This window comes from Ursus maritimus, unplaced genomic scaffold, assembly GCF_017311325.1.
Source record: "Ursus maritimus isolate PB19 unplaced genomic scaffold, ASM1731132v1 scaffold_4, whole genome shotgun sequence".
Classification (NCBI taxonomy): Eukaryota; Metazoa; Chordata; class Mammalia; order Carnivora; family Ursidae; genus Ursus; species Ursus maritimus.
Window position 1 is genome coordinate 65,449,781 of NW_024426552.1, and position 26,933 is coordinate 65,476,713.

A 26,933-nucleotide genomic window follows, 5' to 3' on the forward strand; every position below is an offset into this window, starting at 1 on the left:
CTTCTGTCAATACCCGTTCTGATTTCATAATTCCGTCAGCATTGTAGAACGTCTTCCGCTTACCCTGGTCAGATGCTGTCTAGCAGGTGGCATATGGCCCACATTCAAGCTTTAAAACCAAAAACTGGCTTGGGCGTGAGGCAGAGAGTCTGAAGTAATGATCTGGGAAGGGCCGGGTGAATCCCCCCAGATGCTTCTGATGAGTAGTCAAGATGGGGAGCCAATGATCTATACTGCAGTTTGTTTTCCTTCTTAGAAGGGACTCTCCATCCACTGTGCTTCCGGGCACTTGCTTGTCCAGAGCGGTCCGTGTTGCCCTCTGCGAGGAGTGATACGTCCTCCTTGTCTGCTTGTCTCTGTCTCTCTTGATCAGCCCATCTCCTGTTGGCTACCCTCCTTCCTCCGGTTCTCTGAATGCGTGTCTGCAGTCAGGCTCTTACCTGCTATGGAGAATTCCAAGGTACCCGGCTTTTCATAGGCCCCCAGCAGATTTCAGTCTGTCAACACCTTTGTGAGGACCTCCGGTAACAAATGGTTCCCGACATCTGTGTCTTTCAGTGATGCCGAGAGTAGAAAATTGTGCAAGAAGATGAAAGTTGACCTGAGCCCAAAGGACAAAAAGGTTGAATTATTCCATTACCAGTAAGTACATGTGGGCATTTCCAATTTCCAAGTAATGTGCTGAAAGCTTTCATTGGTATTCTCAGGGAATGGTGGTTTTTAGTTAGGTTAATTTTTATTTCAGAATGATCTTTTTTCCCTGTGTTTACAGTTCTTCTTCTTTTTTTTAATCTTGAACTGTGTTCAATAGCTGAATGTTATTAAGATGCCGCAGGAAACCAAAGGTAGGTATCGTCACAACCATTCTTAAAGTTAACACCTTTTTCTCCTCATTTGACAGGGATGGTGCATTTCATACTGAATATAACCGAGCTGTGACATTTAAGGTAAATTTACCTCCCTCATTCTCAGCAGAGGTAGAGTCTGAACGGATGCCAAGAGCCTGGCAGGTTCTCTCTGAGAGAAGGAAGGGCAGATTGCACAGATAGCTCTTCCAAATGACCTGAGGGATTCTTATCTCTAGAGCACATGTCAGCAGAATATCTGGAGAAGTTTGTAACTGTTAACACAGTGGGGATGACTGGCCTCGTAGATAAGTGTGTGAATCTATCAGCAGTCATCCGGGGAGGCATGTGACTGCACGTGTCTCCCCTTCAGAGGCCTGGGTGTCCCTTTGCTGTGGCATGAAGCCCTCCCTCATGTCCGCGGTAGTGTCCATGCCGGCTCTCCAAAGCCTGGGGGGCTTGCTGTGCCCAGGCTGGCACGGGGGCGGGACACGGGCAGGTAGGCACCTGTCGGCAGATGCAGCTTTTTTCACATGACGTGCTGGTGTCATGAGTTCTCCCTGCTACAGATCCAATTTAGAAGTACAGGGAGAGAAGCATCAATGAAAATAGGTGTGGAGGGCCTGGGGCCCGCAGGTGCCGTTCTCACACAGCAGCTGCCCCCGCCCCGAGTCCTGCCCTTGCCCTGGGATTCTCCTCCTCCAGCGTACCCGTTCTCTCGTCAAACCACTCTCCTCCTGTGGCTGGTCCAGGCAGCATCCCCTGCCCTAGCCAGGGCCATGTATTCCTCCTCTTCCCAGCGTAGGCAAAACTTAGTTTTTCCAACTCCCCTGCTTCGGTGACGGGCTTGGACCCCACGCTCCTCTCTCTGTCTCTCTCCGTGTCCTTCCAGTCTTTCCTATCTGTCCATCTGTCTGTGTGGCCGTAGGACCTCTCTCCTCTGCCGTTCTTCCTTAGCTCCGCGGTCATTTCCTATTTATCTACCGGCACTCGTTCTTTTTTAAGTCGCTACAGCTTTTACCTTATACAGACTCGGCCTGATTACTCATCTTAACACCCACTTAGACACTTAGAGAAGGTTCTACCAACTAGGGTTGCTTAAGCCTCTTATTGTGTATTAAGACGTCAGCTAAAGCCCTGGGAGAGAACATGTGCTCCCCAGGAACGAGGTGTAGCTGGGTGGGGGAGGGGGAGAGTGCTGTGCAGTGATGGAAGGGGGGGCTGGGGGCTTTTTGTTTTAGTTTTGGAGGCTTTGTCCAGTGTACATTTAGTGGCTCCCTCTGAGCCGGCTGTCCTGGGATCACGGAGCCAGAAAGAGCAGCTGCTCAGAACTGTAGTAGCTGGGAAGGAGCAAGGAGCCCGAGTAGTCCGAGCTGGCCTAGCTAGCGGAGGCTGAGTCCTGGCCTTTGTCCACCCCTTACCAAGACCAGGTGTGTGGCATCTGCTCATGTTTGTCCTTCCTGTGATTTCCAGCTGGAGACGAGAGCTAAGCGTTGGACAAGGTCAGAGTCTTTAGTGGAGAGAGAGCATTCTTAATGCCAGGGTCCCCAAAGCCCACAGGGCCAGCAGGGACTGGGGTAGAGTCCCTGGAATTCTCCAGAGCAAGAGGGAGTGGCAGAGTGTCTTCATGACTACCTGATAGCTTCTGCTCTTCATTCAGCAGGAGTGGCCAAGACCCCAGCCCTCCTTGGCCACAGGTTGCTTTCCTTTCAGGGATCCTCCCGGGCCTCGATCTCTGGAGAGACAGAGGGTCGCTGACAGGGTTGGGTGCATGGTTGCAGGCTCGCGCTCTGCTGTTGTTGCTGTCCTGCTCGCTGGTTCAGCAGGGACCCGGTCACAGGCACTGCGCTGTGGCCCCGAAAGAAGCCAGAGGCCAGAGTGAGAGTAAAGAGAGGAATCTCCCGTGTAAGTGGCCTTTTGCTGGTCAGCAATCTGTCCGGCAAAATCCTTATCTGTGTAAGTGGTGAGGACCAGAGGTCCCTGGAAGCCGAAACTCAGATGAGCCTCTGATGACCTTCTCCCAAGGCCGTGTAGCTGTGAGTGTGGTTTCCCAGCCACCAAGATGTCCTGAGAACCAAGGTGTGAGTGTGGGGCCATTTCCCCAGATTCAGAGCACCCAGAACAGGAGGGCTGAGGGCGTGAGGCATTCCAGGTACTGCTCCTTGCGGACTCTTTGCACCCAAGATCTTGTTGGGCAGACTGATTTGGAGAGAACCTATGGATGGGATTATTCACCATCAGTTAAACAGGAATAACCTCCCCCTGAAAAGCAAGTATGATGATTTCTGTTATTACATTAGCAGAGGGGACTCCTTTCCCTTTTGCATCCACATGTCTTTTCTCCCTGATGCTGAGGCGGGGCTGGCAGTGGGGGAATGGGAACCGGCACTCACCCTTTAACTCAGCTCATGCTGATGTGCGGACAGGAGCCCCCTGAGAGCAGTAGTTCCTAACCTATTTTGGGTTCCTAATCCCACTGAGAATCCCCTGAAAGGCATTGATCTTCTCCCTAGAAACAGTATGTTTGCATAAAGTAAATGTAAAATGTGGTCATGTGACTAAATGTAAATGCAAGTAAAGTAACGTATTAAATAGTGCTTTCATGGGAGTCTGAGGTCTGGCAGACTCCTGAAGGCTGCCGCACACCCTGCATTGAGAACCGCTGCCCCAGGTATTTCTGAAACAGATGAGCACCTAGAAGCATCTTTCTCACATGGCCCAGGCGGACAGGTGCCTCTGCAGCTGTGGGTGAGCATGGGTTTCAGGAGGCCCTGTCACTTCCATTTCCGCTTGTATTGTCACAGCGAAGCTTTGACAAGGACAGAGAGGCAGATCTGCCTTTGCCGTGGTAGAAATGGCCCCTCTTCTTTTGCCAGGAGGTGTTTCACAGCTCCAATTGGATGACCAGGGAGCATTACCTGAATGAAATTCTACGAAATGTTAGCTGTCTCCCATTCTTCCATGGTGGCTCTTTCCAAACAGGGGTGTCCAGAACGGGTAGGCTCACTGACGTCCTGTGTGTGTGACCAGTGGATGGGCTGAACACAGAGCCTTGTTAAGAGGGTGTTTCCTTTTCTCACCTCAGCCCACCTCCCTCCCACCACACTTGTGGACACACCCGGCTTGTCCTCTGCTGGTTGGAACTTGATTGAAGTGAACAGAAGTCACCAAATCTTGCATCAGTTGGGGGACACTAAGGGCTCTGTGTTGACATGGAGGTTGGCTGGTTTCTGGTACTCATTACTGGCTCTCACAGATTTTGAGCCCATTTCCCAGAGTGACTGCCGGAGGGGAGGGAATGCCACTCCTGTCCCGGACCGGTGAAGTGTGGCAGGGGTGGAGGGCAGTGGAGGGACATGGCCCCTGTGTCCCACCCCACATGTGTCTTCCCCAGAGGGGGTGAGGTTTGAGGTAGTTGTCCACGTGACAAAGACTATTTAAGCCCTTTAACCTGAAGGTCTTTGTCAGATCTTCATCCTGAGTGTCTAGAAAGGGGTCTTGGGAGAGAAGTACAGCAACCAGGCAGCCACAGAGATGAGCATCCTGCTTGAGCCCCACACAGAGGATGCAGGATTTAACGTACTCCCAACCCGGTTTGGATCACACAGAACTGAGCAGGTGACAAGTAGGTGTGCTTACCTTCTTGTGGGATTGACAGTTTTGGTGCATGAATGTAGAGACCTTGGACAGGACTGGAGACCTTGATTCAAATTGATCAGAGAGCTTCCTGGAGGAGATGAGACCTAGCCGAAGCAGGAGTGTGTCTCTGGTTTGAATAAGCCAATGAATTGTCTCAGATCTCGTTTCTGTCCATGAAGAAGCACAGAGGTATGGATCAGCTGGCAAGAGTCCAGTGTCACGTGGCTGATGAGTTTTGGTGGAGGTGCTGAGGGTGCATTTTTAGGCCCCTCAGCAGTGATGTCAGTGGGCAATGGAATTGTACCCCCCCCATGCGGTTGGCCACATGCCACGTGCAGACTCTTTCCACAGGCATGTGGGGCTCTGGGCAGGGAGATGGGGCAGGTTCCTGATTTCCCCACCTCCCTCTTCGCCTGGCTAAAATGAGTTTTCCCTCCTCTGTTCCTTTCCTCAGTCCATAGTGGCCTTTCTGAAGGATCCAAAAGGGCCCCCACTGTGGGAAGAAGATCCTGGAGCCAAAGATGTTGTCCACATTGACAGTGAAAAGGTAATTTATTCCCCATCAATTCTGGTAGACACCAGAAGCCTCCCCCACCCAAGTGCTCCCTAGGAGAGATGCCCAAGGAAATGAGAAAGGGAAGTTTTCAGGGATGAGTTGTGCTTTCTCCAAGGGAGCTGGACTGCCAGGCCCCTAATATTTGTTCTCCTTCCCAGCTCCGCGATGGAACCCACAGGAGATCACAGGCTGGCTGCTTGAGAGCTTCTTCCCTTCTTCACTGCCTTATTTAATGTATTTTAATGGGTTTAGATTTTCCTCATAGGAATATCCATTTAAATGTCCTTTCCTTATTATGTAACTCAGTCGTCTCTGGGATTGGCTTTGTGTATGTGGGTGTTTAAAAGCAGGGTTTTTTTGTTTTTGTTTTTGTTTTCTTTAAGAATAATCTCAGAGGTTTCGGTTGGATTTCTGGAGACTTGGGTCAGGTCTCTACAATTCTAAGTCATGTAAATTGGAATGAATTATTTATCCTCTTAAGCTTTCATTTCTGGATTCGGCTAGGACGGGGGGTCGGGGTAGAACGAGGTTGATTTATAGTCTCCATACAAGCCTGAGCCTCCTTCTTTCTAAGCCTGCCCCACCTGACCTGAACGTGCATCTTTATCCTTGGGTACCTTACTTGCTTGGCTCTGCCTTTACATGGGATGGCGAGAACATCTTTGTTATATTCCCAGTAGTCTGTGAGGCAAGCAGTGCTGTATTGTAGATGGAAGGAGAATGTCCTTTTTTATATATATATATGAAATACTGTTGACGTACAGTGGTGTATTAGTTTCAGACCTAGAGCAGTGATTTGACAGTTCTGTATATTACACAGTGCTCACCTCCGTAAGTGTGGTTGCCATCTGTCACGATACAAAGTTACTACAGTGTTATTGACTATATTCCCTATGTTGTACTTTTCATTCCTGTGACTTGTTTATTTTATAACTGGAAGTTTATACCTCTTAATCCCCTTCACCTAGTTCACCTATTGCCCAACCCCTTTCTCTCTGGCAACCACCAATTTGTTCTCTGAATTCAATCAGTCTGTTTCTGTTTGGTTGGTTGGTTTTGCTTGTTTGGTGTTTATTTATTTATTTATTTATTTATTTATTTTTTAAAGATTTTATTTATTTATATGACAGACAGAGAGACAGCCAGCGAGAGAGGGAACACAAGCAGGGGGAGTGGGAGAGGAAGAAGCAGGTTTCCAGCGAGGAGCCTGATGCAGGCTCTATCCCAGAACGCCAGGATCACGCCCTGAGCCAAAGGCAGATGCTTAATGACTGAGCCACCCAGGCGCCCCTGTTTGTTTGTTTTTTAGATATATAAGTGAAAACATATGGTATTTGCCTTTCTCTGTCTGACTTATTTCACTTAGCATTATACCTTCTAGATCCATCCATGTTGCTGCAAATGGTTAAGATCTCGTTTCTATGGCTGAGTAATATTCCATAGTATATATATGTCACATCTTCTTTATCCATTCGTCTGTCGATGGACACTTGAGCTGCTTCCATAATTTGGCTATTGTAAACAATGCTGCAGTAAACACAGGGGTGCATAGATCTTTTCAAGTTAGTGTTTTCATATTCTTGGGGTAAATACCCAGTAGTGGAATTACTGGATCATATGAAATTTCTATCTCTAATTTTTGGATGAACTCCCTACTCTTTGCATCATGGCTGCACCCGCTTATATTCCCACCAGCCGTGTGCGAGGGTTCCTTTTCCTCTACATCCTTGCCAGTGCTTGTCATTTGTTTTTGTGATACGAGCTGGAGAATGTTTGTTCTTATCTTGATAATGTCAAATGTAGTTTTTATCTTCCTCTGCCTTTCTTCCCTTTTCATTTAAAATTATTGACCCTTATTGCTTGTTAGCCTAAAAGAAAAGGATGTCATTTATACTTTCTGGAGGACGGATCGTGTGTGATCATTGTGGGCTAACCCAGAAGGTCTGTGGCGATTTGAATTACGGGGCTGGACATCAACATTTCTCTGGGATAGAACATGCCAGTATCGTCAGAAGATAAAAAACAGGGGCGCTTGGGTGGCTCAGTTGCTTAAGCGTCTGATTCTTGATCTTAGCTCAGGTCTTGATTTCAGGGTCGTAAGTTCAAGTCCCACAGTGGGCTTCGCGCTTTTTGTGTGTGTGTGTGTGTTTAAAGATGAAAAGCGCATTGAGGGCAAGGGAAGAGGGGCAGATGTCAGGAGGTGGTGGCCTCTATGCTTGTAGTTATGAAAAACCAAGCAGCCTAAACTCACTGTTGCTCCTGGGCAGATTTTGTGATAATGCGCATTTCTAGTCTTTCAGGAAAGTGATTGCCTGTCACCTCCCTCCCCTAAGATGTTCATGTCCTGAAACGCCAAAGATCGTTCTTCTGTAACCAGAAATACTAAGCAGAAAATATGTTTTCACACCTGCAGGCAGTACTCGTGTTACACTTTGTGCTGGTTTCTCTCCCATTGAAGTCTAAGGTGTCGCCGCCTTTCTGCTGATCAAATCCCCGCGTAAAATAACTAAAAGTTCTAAATTCAGGTTTGAATTGCTGATTCGTATTTGTGAGCTTAGAATTCCACACGTTGAAGGCAGTTAAGCATCTTTGAACGTAATGCAGTATTTGTTTCTACCCAGGTTATTGTCACATGCTCAGAAAACCCTTTTCGTCTCAGATCTTTACCAGGGTTTATCTCCAGGGATTTCAGAGGATCATTTTCAAAGCGTTTGCATTTTCTACCCATTGTCAGGGTCAAAGATCTTAGTAATTTTTCCTTACAATGAGTAGAATTACTTAATTCTAGTTACTTAAACAACAGTGAACATTTTCAGAATTTATTATAAAATGTTTTGAATTCCTAGAAAATATTTGTAATATTTTTTATCTAACTGAAAAATTGTAAATAATACATATACATTGTTGAAAATTTGGAAAATACAGCTTAAGCATAAAAGAAAAAAAGTTACCCTGTCCCTTCCCATTGAAAGATACCCACTGCTGGTATTTTCTCTAGCCTTCCAGGCTTTCAACATAATGCATACATAAATATTTTTACTCACAAAAGTGTCGTTGCATTTTATATGCTGCTTTGTAACTTGCTTTTCCCCCCACTTAATGTAACATGCATATCTTGTTGTGACGTTAAATATTCCTCTTCATCGTTTTTAATGATGCACTAGTATTCCATTGCGTGGAATGAACCCTCATCTATTTACCTAATGCCTTGTTGCTGCCAGAAAGCTGCATTTTGTAATCTCCTTTTATTTTCTTTATTATTCAAAAGAGAAAAACCTCTAATTTTCTTCTATGGAAACTGGTTAGAGAAGCGAATTATTTTAATCAGAACATGCTCTGTCATCGCGCTTCTCTGCAGTCCTTGATAGATTTGCTTTTTCCGGGACATCGTTGACTCTCGTTGGAAAAAAGGTCTCCAACCCTGCTTTACACTGAAGCCTCTCCAGTAGCGCTGCTGTGACCATTTGTCTTTTTACATTTATTGTATTTATTTAAGAAATAATTATGTATTGCCTAATAACGTGCCAGGTGCTATTCTAAGGGTTTTTACAAATACAAATGATTTGTTTAGCTTGTAACCCCCTGGGGCTTGGGGGCTCACCTCATCTGTATGCTCCTGTGCACACAGGGGACTCCTGGGCACATGGACGGTGGGGCAGGGCTGGGGAAGAGATTAGCAGGTGTGGGTTAACCCTGTGTTACTCTAACGAGCAGATAGATCCCCATCTGGCCGAGTCGGGCTATGAGAAAACAACCATCCCCACCAAACAAAAGCACTCCATAAATCACATGAAGGGGCAGCCTCGTTGAGCCGCATGGGACACGAATAGCTCCTTGCGGTCTTTGAATTATTCAGGCAGAGCTGAAAGTAAAGCTGGTAGCCTGGTGCTGACTACTTCATCACACTGAGTGGCCTTGGCAAAGCCATGGACCCCCTCGGGGCCTCAGTTTCCCCGTCTGTAATATGCGGGGATGGTATAGATTGTCTCGATCACCCAGCTCCTGACCGGCCGTGACTCTGACCGCACGCACCACACCTCAGGTCAGACCGCGGGACTTCTGCAGTGCTTGCCCACGACCCTCCAGCCACCTCCCCTGGCTGGCCAGGGCGGTGGGCCCCTGAGCCCACGTGGCCTCCCTGTCGTTTTCTTGTGTATGTGACCTGCCGTGTTCTCTGTTTGTGCCTCAGGACTTCAGACGGCTCCTGAAGAAGGAAGAGAAGCCACTCCTGATGATGTTTTATGCTCCCTGTGAGTGACCTTTCTCTTTTGGACCAGAGTTAGTTGTTCAGACTCTTGGAGGGGCAGCTGAGGGGTGGGAGGCAGGGTACTGAGAACTAGCCCCAGTGCTCTGAAAATGCGAAGTGTGTCCCTCACCCCACTGTCTGTCTCTGTGCCTCTTTGCCTTTCCATCCGGCTCCTCCCTTCCTGCTGTCCACATCAGTTTTTCTCTCATAGGATGAGCATCCTTCTGCCTTCTTCACCCTGAGCTCCACCCCGTGACAGCACAGGTCTCCTCTCCAGACACTCCCGCCGTCTCCTGTTCTGTGCCCCTCTGCCTCCTGGGGGCCTGAAGCCCTCTCCCCCAGCTGCGTGCCTGGTGGAGCCATGCCTCCGTCTCAGCGTCCTCTCTGAGGTGCTGCTGCTGCTGCTCGCTGTCCAAACGCTGGCTGGCCCCCAGGGCAGCTGACCGCCCAGCTCTGGCTCCTGCACAGCTCTGCTGGGGCCACCTGTTTGGTGGGGGGGGTCGGGACCAGGGACAAAAGGGCCCCGTATTTTGGTTCAGTCTCTTGATGAGGCAGGAGACCATAGCAACAGCAGAAAGACCATTGAGATGACAGCCAGAAGACCCAGGTTCCAATTCCCTCTGTGCCACCAGCGAGCTGGGTGACCTTGGTCAAATCCTTCACCTCTCTGCCCCTCAGTTTCTAGTTCTATAAGAGAAGGGGTTGGATCAGACCAGTGGCTTTCGGAGTTTTTTACTGTATTTCATAGTATTCATGTAAAAATATTTTTCATTGCAACCTAGCACTATAAGTATACACACTATAAGTATAAACAATATATATACACACACATATAGATACATAAATTATATATATATATATACCTGAATTACGTAATTTATGTATACTTATAGTAAATAAGCTGAATAAGTAAGCTGAAACAATTTTTTTTTAAAGATTTTATTTATTTATTTGACAGAGAGACAGCCAGCGAGAGAGGGAACACAAGCAGGGGGAGTGGGAGAGGAAGAAGCAGGCTCATAGCAGAAGAGCCTGATGTGGGGCTCGATCCCAGATCGCCGGGATCATGCCCTGAGCCGAAGGCAGACGCCCAACCGCTGTGCCACCCAGGCGCCCCTGTTTTTTTTCTTTCTCCTTTTGACTTATTTCACTTAGCATAATGTCCTCAAGGTCTATCCATGTTGTTGCAGGTGGCAAGAGTTCATTCTTCCTTATTGCTGAGTAGTATTCTGTTGTATATATATCCCACATTTCTTTATCCGTTCATTCATTGTTGGATATGTAGGTTGTTTCCCTATCTTGGCTATTGTATATAATGCTGCAATAAACATGGGGATGCATATATCTTTTCAAATTCATGTTCCTGTATTCTTCAGATAAATACCCAGTAGTGAAACAGCTGGATCATATTCGTAACTTTTTGAGGGATCTCTGTACTGTTTTTCATAGTGGCTGCACCAATTTACATTTCCACCAACAGTGTACAAGCCTTCCTTTTTCTCCACATCTTTGCCAACGCTTGTTATTTCTTATCTTTTTGATAAAAGCCATTCTGACAGGTGTGAAGTGATATATCATGATGGTTTTGATTTGCATTTCCCTGATGATGAGTGATGCTGGGCATCTTTTCTTAATGTCTGTTGGCCATCTGTATGTCTTCTTTCCAGAAATGTCTGTGCAGATCCTCTGCCCATTTTTTAATCGGATTGTTTAGGTTTTTTGTTGCTGAGTTGTATGAATTCTTTATATATTTTAGATATTAACCCCTTATCAGATAGATGATTTGCAAATATCTTCTTCCATTCAGTAGGTTGCCTTTTAATTTTGATGATGGTTTCCTTCAGTGTACTGAAGATTTTTAGTTTGAAGTAGTCCCATTTGTCTATTTTTGCTTTTGTTTTCCTTGCCTTTGGAGTCTGCACCACAAACACATAGCTAAGATTCATGTCAAGGAGCTTACTGCCTACATTTTCTTTTAAGAATTTTACGGTTTCAGGTCTTACATTCAAGTCTCTAACCCATTTTGAGTTAATTTTTGTGTATGGCGTAAGATAGTGGTCTAGTAGTTTCATTCTTTTGCATATGGCTGACCAGTTTTCTCAACACCATTTATGAAAGGGCTTGTTCTTTCTCTGTTGTATGTTCTTGGCTCCTTCATTAGAAGTTAATTATCTATGTATGTGTGGGTTTATCTCTGAGCTCTCAATTCTTTTCCATTGATCTGTGAATCTGTTTTTATGGCAGTACCATATTGTTTTGATTATTATGGCTTTGTAGTATAGTTTGAAATCAGGGAGCATGATACCTCCAGCTTTGTTCTTCTTTCTTATGATTGTTTTGACTATTTGGGATCTTTCGCAGCTCATAAAAATTTGAGAATTATTTGTTCTAGTTCTGTGAAATATGCCATTGCAATTCTGATAGGGATTGCATTGAATCTATAGTTTGCTTTGGGTAGTATGGACATTTTAACAATATTAATTCTTCCAATCCATGAGTGTGGAATATCTTTTCATTTATTTGTGTCATCTTTAGTTTCTTTTATCAGTATCTTATAGCCTTCAGTATGAATACAGGTCTTTTACCTCCTTGGTTAAATTTATTCTTAGGTATGTTATTCTTTTTGATGCAATTTTAAATGTGATTGTTTTCTTTATTTCTCTTTCTGATAGTTTATTATTAGTGTATGGAAATGCCACAGATTTCTGTATATTGATTTTGTATCCTGTGACTTTACTGAATTTACTTATTAGTTCTAACAGTTTCTGGGTGGAGTTTTTAGGGTTTTCTATATATAGTATCATATCATCTGCAAATAGTGACAGTTTTACTTCTTCCTTTCTGATTTGGATGCCTTTCATTTCTTTTTCTTGCCTGATTGCTGTGGCTAGGACTTCCAATACTGTGTTGAATAAAGGTGGTAAGAGTGGACATACTTGTTTTGTTCTTGATCTTAGAGGAAAAGCTTTAAGCTTTTTCCTGTTGCATATGGTGTGAGCTGTGGTTTTGTCATATATGGCCTTTATTATGTTGAGGTATGTTATCTCTATACCCACTTTGTTGAGGATTTTTATCATAAATAGATGTTGAATTTTACTGAGTGCTTTTTCTGTATCTATTGAGATAATCTTATGATTTTTATCCTTCATTTTGTTGACATGGTGAATCATGGGGATTGGTTTGCAGATGTTGAACCATCCTTGCATCCCTTGAATAAATCTCACTTGATTGTGTTGTGTGATCTTTTTGATGTATGGTTGAATTTGGTTTGCTAATATTTTGTTGAGGACTTTTACATCTCTGTTCATCAAGGATATTGGGCTATAATTTTCTCTTTTTGTGGTGTCCTTCTGGTTTTGGTATCAGGGTAATTTTGGCCTATAAAAATGTGCTTGGAAATATTCCCCTCCTCTTCAATTTTTTGGAAGAGTTTGAGAAGGATAGGTATTAAATCTGGTCCTGGACTTTTGTTTGTTGGCAAGTTTTTAATTACTGATTCAAACTCCTTGCTAGTAATTAGTCTATTCAGGTTTTCTGTTTCTTACTGATTTAATCTTAGAAGATTGTATGTTTCTAGGAATTTACATATTTCTTCTAAATTGTCCAGTTTGTTGGTGACCCATCGTCCATACTAGTCTCTTATGATCCTTTGTATTTCTGTGATGTGAGTTGTAACTTCTCATTTCCGTTCTGTTTACTCTTAAAGGCCTGCCTTGAATCCCCCTTCTTGAGAAGTTCTTTGAGAAAAGACTCCTCCCATTTCCACCTGAGTGATCATGCCTCCCTGGATGGCTATCCTTCTGTGAGGTCCTGGTGGTTCTGCCTGACTTGGGCCTGTGGTTTATTCACCATGACAATAGCCTCTCCCCTTCCCCTGTTGATTGCTGGGTGTCCCTCTAACCCAGCTTCCTCTCAGACACCTGCTTGCATATAGAAAGGAGGCCCTGGTGTCCCACTTCTTGTTAGATCTGGCTCTGCTCAGAATGGTCTGCACTTTAACCCTGGGTCATTCTTTTCATTAATGTTCACTGGGTGGTTTCACCCCTTTTTGTTTCTTCTTGGAGGAATCTTATTAACTGCCCAGCTGTGAGTTGCTTCAGGAATTGTCCTGCCTACCCAACGCCTTGAGGACAGGGCTTCCTACAGTTTGTTTCAGAACCCTTCAGAACTCAATGCATTGGTTGAATGAAACTAAAACAGAGTATGTGTCAGTATATATACGTGTCGCAAGGCAGGATCATGGTGTAGCCACGTGGATTTCAGTGTAATGACACTAGTTGATCACTTACAAAGAGTGGTTCCCTAGCAGTTTGCGCTAGACTATGCGAGCCATCTCTCCCCAGCCCCTCCCCAGGCTGTCTGGCATTGTGCCCATCCTCCTCACCACAGCAGGCAGAGGGGCAAGCATAGTTATTGTCTTTATGTAATGGAAAGCTGGGGTAGGAGAGGTTAGACCCCTTGTTGGTGTCACAGAGCAATTAGTTGGGGAAGGGGGAGAAAACCCTGAGCTGTTAAGTTCAAATTTGTGGAAGGGTCAGACTGAAGGCCTCCTGGGTCCCAGCTAACCCCAGGACTCTTTTGTTGTTGTTTATATTGAAACAAACTTGTGCCTTTATTATACTAGTCCACTCAAGCCTTCATGGCTTCATAATTCAGCTTATTCCTGGAAACACCAATTCCCTAAGTGGGAAGTCTTTTAGGACTCTGATCCTTTGATCATGTTTGGGGTGAATGAACCCAAAGGCAGTGGGAGGCTTTACTTCTTCTTCTTTTTTTTTTTTAATTTTAAGTAGCTTTTTTTTTTTTTTTTTTTTTGCGATTTTATTTATTTAACAGAGAGAGACACAGCGAGAGAGGGAACACAAGCAGGGGGAGTGGGAGAGGGAGAAGCAGACTATCCGCTGAGCAGGGAGCCCGATGCGAGGCTCGATCCCAGGACCCTGGGATCATGACCTGAGCCGAAGGCAGATGCTTAATAACTGAGCCACCCAGGTGCCCCAGGAGGCTTTACTTCTGCCAAGGAATCCAGTCCTCAGGACCTACTGCTTATTCAGTAAATGTTTGTTGACTGAATTAGTGAGAAAGTGAAAGGGTGACTGCTCTAACTTTGGGGATTTGAGAGTGACAATAAGTCTTATTTCTTCCCCTGCCTCTCAGTTGAATCCGTTGAAAGATAAATTCAGATAGAGATCACAGTACCAGCTCTATTTTTGGTAAAGTTAAATTGGAAACTGGCTTGGCCCAGAGCTTCCTATTACTCTTCCCATCACCTCTTCATCTCACTAACTTCTTCTTCCCAAACTGCTGGGCTCTGTCCACGGGGAGTTTGGAGGACGCGGTGGGTAAGGTTGCTGCAGGCTGCAGACGGGTAGAGCTGGACTAGAGATGCCACCCCTGTGGGGACGGTTCATAAATTAAGCTCCTGACTGATGAATGTGGCCCAGCGGGTGTCAGACCTCCCACCACCTCATCAAGTCACCAAGTAAAGAGAGGGTGAAAGCAAGTACCCCCCACCCCCACTCATTTTCCCTCCCGAGAGTGACAGCCTCTGTCCGCCGTGGAGGAGCTCCCCCACCGCCGCAGACCTCCCAGGGGCACACACTCGGGTCTTGTGCTCACGGTGCCTTCCCTGCCGAGTGTCAGGCGCGGTCCTTCAGCTGCAGGGCAGGTGCTGCCTCCACTCCACAGATGGCAAAGCTGAGGCTCAGACCGCGTACGCAGGCTTACGCTGGCAGCAGATGGTCTAGGGGAGATGCAGACCTGGGTCTCCTTGGAGCCGAGCTGCTTCCTCTGCTGTGCGGCCTGTTGTCCCTACTGTGTGGCATCCAGCATGGGGCATGGGCACACGGCCGAGGTGGCCTGTTGTTCCTGTGTCCAGCCTCTCTGAATTCCCACAGTGGGAACAGTGTCCCCTGACAAATGTCATGTTCCTTTCTTCATGACACCTGTGGGGATGGTGCTGTGTGGGCTGCTGGAGAGAGGTACATCGTGTCTTCTGAGGGCAGGAGCTGTGGGCTTGTGCTGTGTGCTGACCTCGCAACAGCTCCCACTCTCATGAGTCTCCCCAAGTCTGAGCCTGAACTAATGGCATGGGCCTGAGCCCACGCTTCCTATGCCGGCGTGTGTCCAGTGTGTGTCCATCTGTCTGCAGGCAGGAGTGTCAGGGAGGGGCCATGGGCACTTGGGGAGTTCCATGTCACAATGGCCTGCATCACATTTGGTTCAGTAGACGTGGTGCTGGGGAGGTTCCAGTGGTCCCAGGGTAGCTTGGACCCGCTCACAGTTCTCCAGAGTCTGTGTGTGACCCGGTGGGTAAGAGCACCTCTCTGATCTGTATTACTCTGCCCGCAGTCTGCCACGGCGTTAGCTAACATGGATTAGAGCTTGTCAGCCTGCTGCTGCATGGCCCTGTCCCCACTGTGTCATGTTGAGATGAGATCCAGCCTGACACGGGGTTCTAAACAGCTTTGGTGTCAACGGCCTTCAGGTGCGTCTCAGAGCCTTTTTGCAGCAGGGTGGCTGTCAGAAAGAGTAACAGCCTGTCATGTCAGAATTCCTTATGTCTGAAGAAACCCGTGTGTGTGTCCTGTGGGATCAGTGCTGAAATGTGGCCTGCTCCGACTGATGCCAGGTGGGGCGTGCTTTTAAATCAAGGTCACTCTGAGTAGTAGTGGATCTTTGGAGCCTGGCTGTCTGGGCCCCATGTCCCCCAAAGCTTGGGGGCCTTCACCATCCCAGGAGAAGAATGAGACTGTGGTAGACCACAGAATCCCAGAGGGTTGAGCCACAGACATCATGGAATCCTCTGTCAGTGCTGGAGGGGCCCTGAGGTTGTCTGCTCCAACCCTCCTCATTTGCCAGAAGGAGCCGTCAGCCAGAGAGGAGAGGTGACCTGTCCAGGGCCATGCAGCGCATGATGGGAAGACAGGCAGTCAGGTGTGCCAATCCTGGCCTGGCACTCCTGCCACGAGGCCTGAGCCGGTGCTTTCGTACCCAGCCCATCTCTGCCCATTGCCTCATTATTCCTGTGGATGGAGGCAAAGCGGCATGGAAATCCCAAAGCTCATCGTATCTGTGGTTGTACAGTTTCTTCCTGATGGCTTCTGGTTCATGTTCATTCGTAGCCCCTGACTGGGCAGCGAGGGGAGGCTTTGAGCTGTGCTTTCCTGTCGCTATTCTGGTTCCGGAATTCCCGGGGAACTCATCGTGACTAGCCCTAAATTATTCCCTGCTTTGCCCTTCTCCAACCATGTCGTGTTTGCTTTGTCAGTCCCACATTTATTGAGGGACTGCTGGGCTGTGTCCTGATTTCTGCCGTTGAGATTGTAAGCTCTTTGGAGGGCAGGGCCTCTGCCTCCTGTTCTTTCTGTGTCCCCAGGGCCTGGGGCAGTCCTGCCCTTCTGCAGGCTGGGTCAGTGTTTGCTGCCAGAGGTCAGCCTGAGGGGAGGGGCCTGGCACCTGGTGTAACTGCATCTACTTTCTCTCCTGCCTGTGATTAGGGTGCAGCATGTGCAAGAGGATAATGCCACATTTCCAGAAGGCTGCGACCCAGCTGCGAGGCCACTTCGTAAGTGAGGCCCATGGGCCTGGCAGGGCTGGCCGGCTCACCTGGAGAGGCGGTAGGAGGAGGGGCTCGGGTGGGTTTGAAAATTGTGAGGACTTCCCCTCCTGCTGCTCTCCCTGCTCCCTGTGCATGTGATCCAGACCTGTCCTTGGTGGACAGTGAGAACTCTGCAGGGTTGCTGGGACCTGGAGAATCTGGTACTTGTCTGACCAAGGCCAGTGATGCAATAGCCCCGAAACCAGAAAGAAGCACAGGTGGTATTGCTGGGTGACCAGGGGCCACCAGCAGACCATCAGGGCTCCAGGATGATTGGGGCTGGGGGCCAAAGTGGGCCGAGGCTTCTGGTGCTGGGTAGCCCAGTGGCAAAGGAAGGGGTGTGGTGACCAGTGGTGGGCCCAAAGCACAAGCGGGTTCAGGGAGCAGTTTCCTGCTGGGCTTGCCAAGGCTGTGGCTCCTGTGGGGTGAGACGACAATGTCCAGAGGTAGTCCAGGCAGGGAGCTGGAGACCTGAGCTTGCAGGCGCTCTCTGAAGGAGGGTGTGCAGAGCATGAGGGGATGGGAGGCAGACAGGAGCCAGGGTTGTCTCGGGGATGCTCCCCTTTCAGGGACAGGAGGGAGAAGAGGAGCCACTGAGGAAATGGGCCTCAGGAAGGAAGAGCAACCAGGATGGTGCAGGAAGGGCATGGGAGGCTGGGCATTCAGCCCTCACCAAGCTGAGGACCCCTCACGGATGGTCCTCATCATCTCTCTGCAGCCCGCACCCGCCAGCCTTGTCCCTTCTCCGCTGTGTCTATTCAGTTTTGCACTTACCCTGAGCCACAGAGATGTTGGGGCAGGGGGGCTGTTTTGTGTTTGTTTTCATTGGCGGCAACAGCAAATGAACTGCTGGCTCCTCTAGGGAGCATGGAAAAATCCAGGCACGTTTTATGAAAGGTTGTGGAGAGGAGAGCCATCACGGTGGGGCTGGCCAGAGTCCTATGAAGGGAGTTCTGAGGTCTTAAAACGGAATCGTGATATTTACAGATCAAATTAAGTTGGTGATTAGTTCAAAGTCAATTTAGAAAGTTGACATGGTAGCACCTGGGCATGGTGATAGCCCCGCCAGCAGAGCTGGCTGCAAGATTGGGTTGCAGAGAGCCAGTGCTTTCTCTTTTGACCTCATTCTGGGGCAACATCCAGGTCCTGCTTGTTTCTCACTAATGAATTTTTAGCAACCTGCCTAGAGATGTTTGGCCTTGGGGTACAGATACATCACTTGGGGGGAAGTTTCACTTTGCATTTTGGGGCCTCAGTAGATAGCATATTTCACGATTATTTTGCCTGGAGAAAAGCCTTAATTGCCCAGTGTTCTCCCTACCCACACTTGCTTACCCTTCGAAAACTCCTCAGCTCGACTTCCTGGCTCAGCGGTGTGGCAGCAGTCAGACAGCTCCAGCCCCAGTCAGATCACAGATGCCCGGCCAGCTCCGCTAGGGCAGGCGAGGTCTTGGGGCCAGTCTTGTGCAGCATCCGGAAGATTCTCAGCCAACGGCGCATCTCCCTGCTGAGCTCAGTATTCTTCCCAGCCCCTCCTGTGCTCCCACAGAGCTTGTCCCCGCCATGCGTGGCCAGGTCTGCACCTCTTTGCTTTTATTCCAGATCACGTTGTTCACCCATTGATACTAATTATAATATGATTTTCTCACTGTAGTGTGAGCTTCTTGAGCCCTGGGGCTCTGTTTGGTTCATGTCTGGTTCTTCAACACAAGCACAGGGCCAAGCTCCTAGTGGTACCCCGTAGGTGCTGATGAATGAATGAATGAGTGTGTGGCTTATTGCTCCTGGGGACGTTTTATTTTAAGCTCTGCATTTACGTAAAAAATGATGTTCCTGGTTTTTGTTTTTGTTTTTTTTTTTTGAGATTTTATTTATTTATTTGAGAGAGAGTGCATGTGAGTCGGGGGAAGACATAGGGAGAGAGAATCTCAAGCAGACTCCATGCTTGGTTCGACAACCCTGAGATCATGACTTGATCCCAAACCAAAAGTCGGATGCTCAAGCGACTGAGCCACCCAAGTGTGCCTCCTTTTTAAAGGAATTCAGAGCATCAGTTATTAAGGACAGAGACAAAGTGGGATGGATGCTTGTGGGATGAGGGCTTTCCCCTCGGCCTTGGGCTCATATGAGGCTCTTTGTCAAGATTAGCCCTGAAGATGACTTGTTTTAAGGGTACCTGCTTCCAAAAAAAGGAAAAAAAAACAAAAAAACAGCAGTGCCTGCTTCCCCTGCCTGGGCCCACATCAAGAAACATAAAAAGTGACCCTTCCAGTTCCCTAGACAACATTACAGAAAACTCAGTAGGGTCGTCTGGGTGCCTGGAGAGCCTGGCGGGTCAAGCCCAGCTTTGGCCAGGTGTTAGTTACCTTGGCCTAAGGCATCTGTGTTCTGTGAACTCAATTCATTTCCTTGCTTCTGTATTTTCTTGTGTGGGGTAGGTTTTGTTCTGTTTCTTAGGAAAGCACCTTTGGAAAGTTCTCACCCTTTCCCGGCTCCATACATGGGGAACGGGGTGTGGCCACATGCACACGACCCGCTGCAGGAGGCCTCCAGAGGCCAGGGCTCGTGGTATAGCCACGGCTCCCCCAGAAAGAGGGCGACCAGAAGCATGATTCCTTCTGTCCTCACCCACAGGGCAGAGATGGGCTGCTAGTCCCCAGAAATCAACCACTACCCCCTCACCACTGCTGAAACCCAGCTGGACGAGCATGTCCCATCTCTGCTTCGTCTTTGTCATCTTTTTTTTTTTTTTAAGATTTTGTTTATTTGAGAGAGAGAGAGACAGCCAGCGAGAGAGGGAACACAAGCAGGGGGAGTGGGAGAGGAAGAAGCAGGTTCCCAGCACAGGAGCCTGATGTGGGACTCGATCCCAGAACGCCGGGATCACGCCCTGAGCCGAAGGCAGACGCTTAACGACTGAGCCACCCAGGCGCCCCTTGTCTCTGTCATCTTGAGCCCTTTTCGGCTAGCCGTGTCTGTGGCAAGGGTCAAAAACCTTCCTCCTCTACCGATGTCTTGGGAGATAGCCAACTTGATGATGTCTTTAAGATGGAAGCCAGGCCAGGTCAGGGATGCTCAGCCTTTGCCATTTTCCAAACTCAGATCTGCCTCTCTCTTGCTGTCATTAACGTCTGGTGACTCATCGGTGTCTGTCCCATGTACTGCTGCTAGTTGACATCCTCGTCAGCAGCCATTGCTGCTCCCTGTCTCAGAGCAGCCTTTGGAACCTGTCCCGTCTGCCTCTGCTTCCCAGCTTTGCTAGGTACTGAGGTCCACTGAGTCTTTTGTTAACCTTGGCCATGATGGGCCATCTAGGTTGGCCCGACATGGGTCGGTCATGGTGACAGACTTGGGCAGATCAGACTCTGGTGCTGGCTCTTACTAACCAGCTAGGAGATCTCGGGCACGTAGGCTTGGAGTCTCTGTTTCCCTATCTGTAAAATGGGGGTGATGATGCAAACCCTGTCTACCTCACTAGGTTGTTGTGAAGAGCAAGTAGCTGGTGTGTGGAAATAGCCCTGTAACCTACAGACATTTCACAGACGCCCATGATTGACCCCTCCACTGCTCTGGGCTTACTCTTCCTCCCACTCACTACATGAGGGTGCTCCCAAGGTTCCTCTTTTCAGCCTCTTTTCCTATTAGGACAGTGGAGCAAGGGCTTGGCACTGTGCTTTCCTTATTGTGATGGTCCTTCCTTCAGTGATTTTCTCTACGTCCATAGTTTCAACAAAATATAACTCCATGGAGCTTGAGTCCCTAAGTTCCAGTACCGTGTATCAGACTGCATTTTTCTCCCTATGTCCCAAATGCAGGGTGTCTAAAATGAAACACGGTATCTTTCCACCCAGCAGACTGCCAGCTTGCTTTCATGGCTCTTCCCAAGTACCCCAGGCTCCTTTGCCAACATGCCTTTTTACCGGGGCCTCATCATGCATCTCTCTCCCTCACATCTTCCATCCTCTCTCTGCCCACCATCCTGGGTCAGGCCCTGGTTAGCCCACACAGGGTGATTGCTAGAGACTGCTGACTTCTCTCCCTGACCACCCATGACTTGCCCCTTACAGCCTGACCTGCTTATATTTTTAAAAAGGGGGGGGGAGGGGCTCCTGGGTGGCTCAGTTGGTTGAACGTCCAACTCTTGGTTTCAGCTCAGGTCATGATCCCAGGGTCCTGGGATTGAGCCCTGCTCAGCAGGGAGTCTGCTTGTCCCTCTCCTTCTGCCCCTTCCCCTGCTGGGCTCTCTCTCTCTCTCAAATAAAATAAATAAAATCTTAAAAAAAAGAAATGCAGCTGGAAAACCCTCCAGCACCCCCTGAATACAGTCCTGGTTTCTTAGACATCAAAGCCTTGTCCAGAGTGAGCTCCGTGAACCCGTCATCCTTCTCTTCCTGCCTCCTCCTGTGCCCTACAGTCCTGTTAAACCAGCATCTTCCCTGCTTCTTGGGCTGCATCTTGGTTTGTCTCACTTCTGTGCCTGTGGAAGCCTTCCCCTCCCTTGCGCACCAGCTCTGTGAAGCTCCCGTGCTTGTTCCCGTTGGACTGCGAGGCAGAGCGGGTCACGCCAACCGAACGGCACCAGCACATGTGGCTCCAGGTCAGGCCTTGTGGCCTTAACTTTTAGGCTGAGGCCAGTTTTGCATCATTTGGCTTTCCAGACTCAAAAAAGAGTTTGTACATAGTTGTTCAAGAAATATTTATCTTGGGGCACCACGTGGCTCAGTCGGTTGGGCATCTGCCTTCGGCTCAGATCATGATCCTGGGGTCCTGGGATTGAGTCCCACATCAAGCTCCCTGCTTGGCGGCGACTCTGCTTCTCCCTCTGCCTGCTGCTTCCCCTGCTTGTGCTCTCTTGCTCTCTCTCATAAATAAATAAAATCTTTAAAACAATATTTGTCTAGTTAATAAATGCCCAAGAGGCACAAGAGTACCAAAAAACTCAAAGCATTATAAGTTCATCATAAGCAAGGGTGGTTTGGTTTGCCTTAAAGGATGACAAATCTTTGGTAGAAATTGAGAGATGGGGACAGTCCTAAGCAAAAGGACTAGAAGACATAAAGTAAGGGCCAGGGGGACACAGCACGTATTCTGGAAATTTGGGCAGAATTGCGGAGCTTCATAGGAGTATTAATGAAAACAGCTAACTTATTTTTTTTATTAATTTATTTTTAAAATTTTAAATTCAATTAATTAACATATACTGTATTATTAGTTTCAGGGTAGAGTTTAATGATTCATCAGTCTTATGTAACACCCAGTGCTCATTACATCCCATGCCCTCCATAATGCCCATTACCCAGTTACCCCATCCCCCCACCTCCCTCCCTTCCAGCAACCCTCAGTCTGTTTCCTATGATTAAGAGTCTCTTATAGTTTGTCTCCCTTTCTGATTTTATTTTGTTTTATTTTTCCCTCCCTTCCCTTATGCTCCTGTTTTGTTTCTTAAATTCCACATATCAGTGAGATCATATGGTAATTGTCTTCCTCTGGTTGACATATTTCTCTTAGCATAATACTTTCTAGTCCCATCCGTGTTGTTGCAAATGGCAAGATTTCATTTTTTTTGATGGCTGAGTCATATTCCATTGTATCTGTACATACCACATCTTCTTTATCCATTCATCTGTCAGTGGACATCTGGGCTCTTTCCATAGTTTGGCTATTGTGGACATTGACAGCTAACATATTTTGAGAGTTGTAGATACTTTACTTTGAGTGTTCTAGATTCTTTACCTATACTCTATCACAGCAATGACAAGAGGTGGCTGCCGATGAGGAAACTGAGGCACACAGGCAACTGTTCAAGGAAATGCGTCTACTGAGTGGGGAGGTAGGACCCAAACCCAGCATCCTGACACCTGCGCCTGGGCTCCTCACCGCCGTGGTATATTGCCATCTGCAAGGTGCCTTAGACGGCAAGCAGCCCAACTTCCTCCCTGTGCAGTGGGTCTCAGACTGTCCCATTCCTGGGAGAATAAAATCTTAGGCCCTAGCAGGTACACAATTAAGGGTTTTATAAGAAAGAAGAATTCAAAAATGAGATAGGGACCGTATGGTCTTGGACTGTGGCGTTAGATGCTAGCCCATATTCTGTGGAATTGAAAGGTTTTGTGCAGGGAAGTGATGTAATGAAAGAGGAGGGTGAGGAAGAGGAATCTCATGGTGGATGTGCGCTGACACTAGGGAGATCAATTAGAATAAAAAAGGACTTTAAAGTAGACAATTATTACTGGAACAGGCTGCTGAATCCGTCTGGGGAAATGAGCAGAATGGCCTTTAGAGGGTCCCAGGGCTTCTAGTAATTCTATTTCAGGCTTATTCTCCCTGTGTTCGTTGCAACATCCCACAGATGAGCAGCTGGGGGGAAGTATCAGTGATTTAGTAAGCATTTATTATGTGCCTACTGAATGCCAGGCATTGTGCTAGATACCTAAAACAGTTGGAAAGACATGTTTAGATGCCTCTAGGGATGGCGCTGCCAGAGGCATGGGTGGCTCTCATCACCAGGAGGATTTGATAGGAAATCAAGAACTTGGTGATGGTTGAGCACCTAGTTTTGTGCTGAGTCTTCTGATGTGGGTCATCTTATTCAGTTCTCTAGAGAGCCCTGTGACTACTTTCATCACCCATGTCTCCCACACAAGGAGCCTCAGTGAGGGTGAGTGACTTGCCCAAGGCCACATGATTCCTTAGTGGACGCAGTCTTCTGAACCAAGTTCATTGTCCACTGAAACTACTGTTTTCCTTTTTCTCTTCCTATGTTTCCTTCTATGTTGTTCAGCAAAATCAGTTTCCTGGGTTTCTTCTCTCTGCTTCTGTGACTGTTCCTGGCTTTTTGAACTTCCTTTCCCCTCCCCTCCATGCTGCCCTGCTTCATGGAACAGTTCTCCTGTGTCTGGCCACTCTGTCTTCATTCTCTCGTAAGAACAGATTCAAGGTCCTCTCTCTGGACACCTGATATTGCTCTAGAAAACAAGATTCCTGCTTCAGGGAAGGAGTGTTAGGGGACTCTGGGTTGCTCTAAGTATTTAGTAACACGGCTACTAAAATTCTCCTTTCCCACTTAGGGGTGTTGGATATGGGGGCCCCTACAACCAGGACAAGTGCAGACTTCGGAGATGGTCCAGTCGGGCTATAGGTGATGGTTGTAAACAGGAGGTGAGAGGCAGGGGATCTAGCAGTCTGGAGGGAGGAGAGTCAGGCCGGTGGGTTGTCATGAGAGCACACTCTCTCCTTGGCCACATAGGAGCTCTGAGGTCTGAGAACATTGTACACAAAGCCGAGGTGGACAGACGGACATTGCGGAGGGGCCGAGTGGTGACTCAGTAACTTAGGGAGGAGTTCAACTGTAGTTGACATGGGCAGGGAGAAGGCATAATGCATACTTGGGTGGCAGTAGCCCCACTCTAGGACCTGTTTAAACTTGGTAGCAAGGACGGGTGTCTTCCTCAGCCCTCAGAACTTTGTTTCTGCTCTGGGATGGCTCCCCCTGCAGGGCAAGTGAAAGGAGCACCTCTGCAGAGGGCGGCACCTGGCCCAGACCCTGCATCTCCCAGAGCTCTGGGCCATCATTCCCAGTTGGGTTAGCTTGCCTTGCTCCCCTGCTGCCCGGGGCTGCACGTCAGGCTGTGAGGCTTTGTCCCCTTCATCTGTTTCTGGTGGGACAGATGGATGGGCCGTGTATGGACAAGGTGGGGGTGTCTGCGGGGCCAAGTGTGGATAGGCCTGTTCTCTCTTTGCTCCTAGGTGCTGGCTGGGATGAACGTCTACCCCTCAGAATTTGAGAACATCAAGGAGGAGTATAATGTGCGAGGCTACCCCACCATCTGCTATTTCGAGTAAGTCCCCTGCTTCCCTTCCGATGCTCACTCCTCTCTGTGATGGTGTTTGCATCCCTGGCTGAGCCCAAGTTGTCTGTCTACATTTCACAGGAAAGGACGGTTTCTGTTCCAGTATGACAACTATGGGTCCACAGCTGAGGACATTGTGGAATGGCTGAAGAAGTAAGTGGGACGGTTGCCTTGGGGGGGTGTGCCTAGAGGGAGGGACTCAGCTAGACCCCTGGTCTCAGGGCTGTGGCTGGGGTTGGGGAAGAGAACCCGGAAGGGAAAGGCCCCACTGTGCTGCCCAAACGGTGATTTCTGGGTTGCTTCTAGGTGAGGATGGGGTCTTTGTGGGTTTAGGATATGGGAATCGGGAGGATTTGGTGTGACGCTGGCCATGGTGACTGCATTTCAAATAGTTCTTTTCCCCTTCCTATGTCTCTGATGGATAGGGGTATTTCTCATCTAGGATGTCAGTTTTGAGAGAGACTCCCCTGCGGTCTTTCTGAAAATTGGATTGTCAGTTGAACACTTATTTCAAATACAGCAGTGTATTAGGTGCTGTGAAGTTCCTAAGAAATAGTCTGGTACCTTCCATTTGTAGAGTGCTTTGCCATTCAGTGCACTCCCCACAGACTCTGCTTCACAGCAGCCTCGTGACCCCTGTTTGTAATGTGATTAGATCCTCATAATTCAGACTACCCCTTACCTGGACCCCCACCATGCTAGGCGTGGGACTGGCATGACCTTGACTGGTGTGTTCGATGGGGAGTCTGTCTCCCCCTCCAGGGGAGCTGGGGACGGGCCGCCTCTCCTGGCAGCCTCCTCGGGCCATCCCAGCCGAGCACTTACCCTGCTTGCTTAGAGCTCTGCCCGTCAGCAGTCTGGCACTTCGCAGTCACTGCCAGTGTATGGCTATTTGTGCATAATTCTTGGAATACTACCTGCTAACACTTTTTGGGCTCTACTTTGTGGCTGACCCTGTTCTAAAGACTTTATATGGATTCTCATGTAATCCTCAGAACAGCCCGGTAAGGAAGACGTTCTTCTCGGCCTTAATGAATAAGGAGCTTGTCCCGGCTCCTGCAGTTGATAGGTAGCAGGGCCAGGCTTGTGCTGGGCAGCAGCTCCCTGGGGTGCTGGTCGGAGCCTCCTTCCCCTTCCCCAGGTGCCAGCACGGTGGATATTCATTGACACCGTTACCTGCAGGGCACAAGGTTAAAGAGTGAGTTCTCCAAAGATACAGAGATTGAAAATATGTGTCTTCAGAATGGGAAGGAGGATGAATTTTGTACCTCCCCACCCGGCCTCCCCCGCCAAACAAACAAACTGTCAGATTCTAAAGGTTGAAACTCTCAGTCTTCTGTTCCGTGGGTCCCTGGGAGATAAGACGCAACGGTAGCACCGCGTGTGCATGGGATATTTTGTTTCTCGGAAACATGTTCATATCTCTGTCCCCATCAGGGACGGTGGCTCCCCCATTCTCATGTATTCATTGTTTTAACCTGGGCCTTCACTCCCCTGTTTTCCTTTTTCATTTGATAATAAGCATGTCTTCTCCTCCAGCCAGACACATCTTACTCTGCTTCGGGAGAAGGTTTCAGCAAATAGCAATCTCATTTGTCACCAGAGCATAAAATCTGTCTGCCTCCCTCCCCCTTCTCTAACCTTTTCTGGTTTCAAAATACACTCATATCTCTTTGGAAGGATAAGGTTTAGTTTTTTTGTGTTTTTTTTTTTTAAGTGTCGAGAGTTGCTTGCTAACCCTACACAAGCATGTCAGTGGGGTTTCTGAGACAAGTGGTTGTCTCCTCAGTGGAGCCTGGCACTCTGTCCCCCACCCTCTCCTCTCTGCCCACCGCCACCCAGCTCCTTCACCAGACTCTGCTCTGGACGGAGACCTGGAGGCAGACCCAGGCTGGCGCCCCCCCCCTTCCTACCTCTTCTTTTCTCCCTCTCTTCACCCCACATGGGGAGGAACCCTTGTTAGCAATTCTTGGTTCAGTCCTGGTCTCCAGGCTGAGAAGATTGGTGGGGTGACTCCAGGGAAGGGGGCATAGCATCTGGGACTCCCTGGGCAGCCCTGTCCAGCTGTGTGACCTCCGGTGATCACTGTGTCAGGGGCACTCGTGGGGGCAGCTCCTCTGAAGGCATAACTGTAGCCCAGCTCCCTAGCACAGCAAGGGTAGTGAGACCACCTCCTGAAAGACCCCCCAGTGAACCC

The 26,933-nt window shown here is 48.3% G+C and overlaps 1 protein-coding gene across 1 annotated transcript in view; it reads left to right on the forward strand.

Moving 5' to 3' along the window:
• Nucleotides 1-26,933, forward strand: part of PDIA5 (protein disulfide isomerase family A member 5) — a 91,701-nt gene that overhangs the window by 32,812 nt on the left and 31,956 nt on the right. Inside the window, exons 4-10 of the mRNA XM_040621331.1 lie at nt 559-642; nt 902-947; nt 4,939-5,031; nt 9,230-9,290; nt 16,786-16,853; nt 24,633-24,724; nt 24,818-24,889. Of these exons, the coding sequence (XP_040477265.1) occupies nt 559-642; nt 902-947; nt 4,939-5,031; nt 9,230-9,290; nt 16,786-16,853; nt 24,633-24,724; nt 24,818-24,889 (516 nt within the window). The remainder of the gene's footprint in view (nt 1-558; nt 643-901; nt 948-4,938; nt 5,032-9,229; nt 9,291-16,785; nt 16,854-24,632; nt 24,725-24,817; nt 24,890-26,933) is intronic.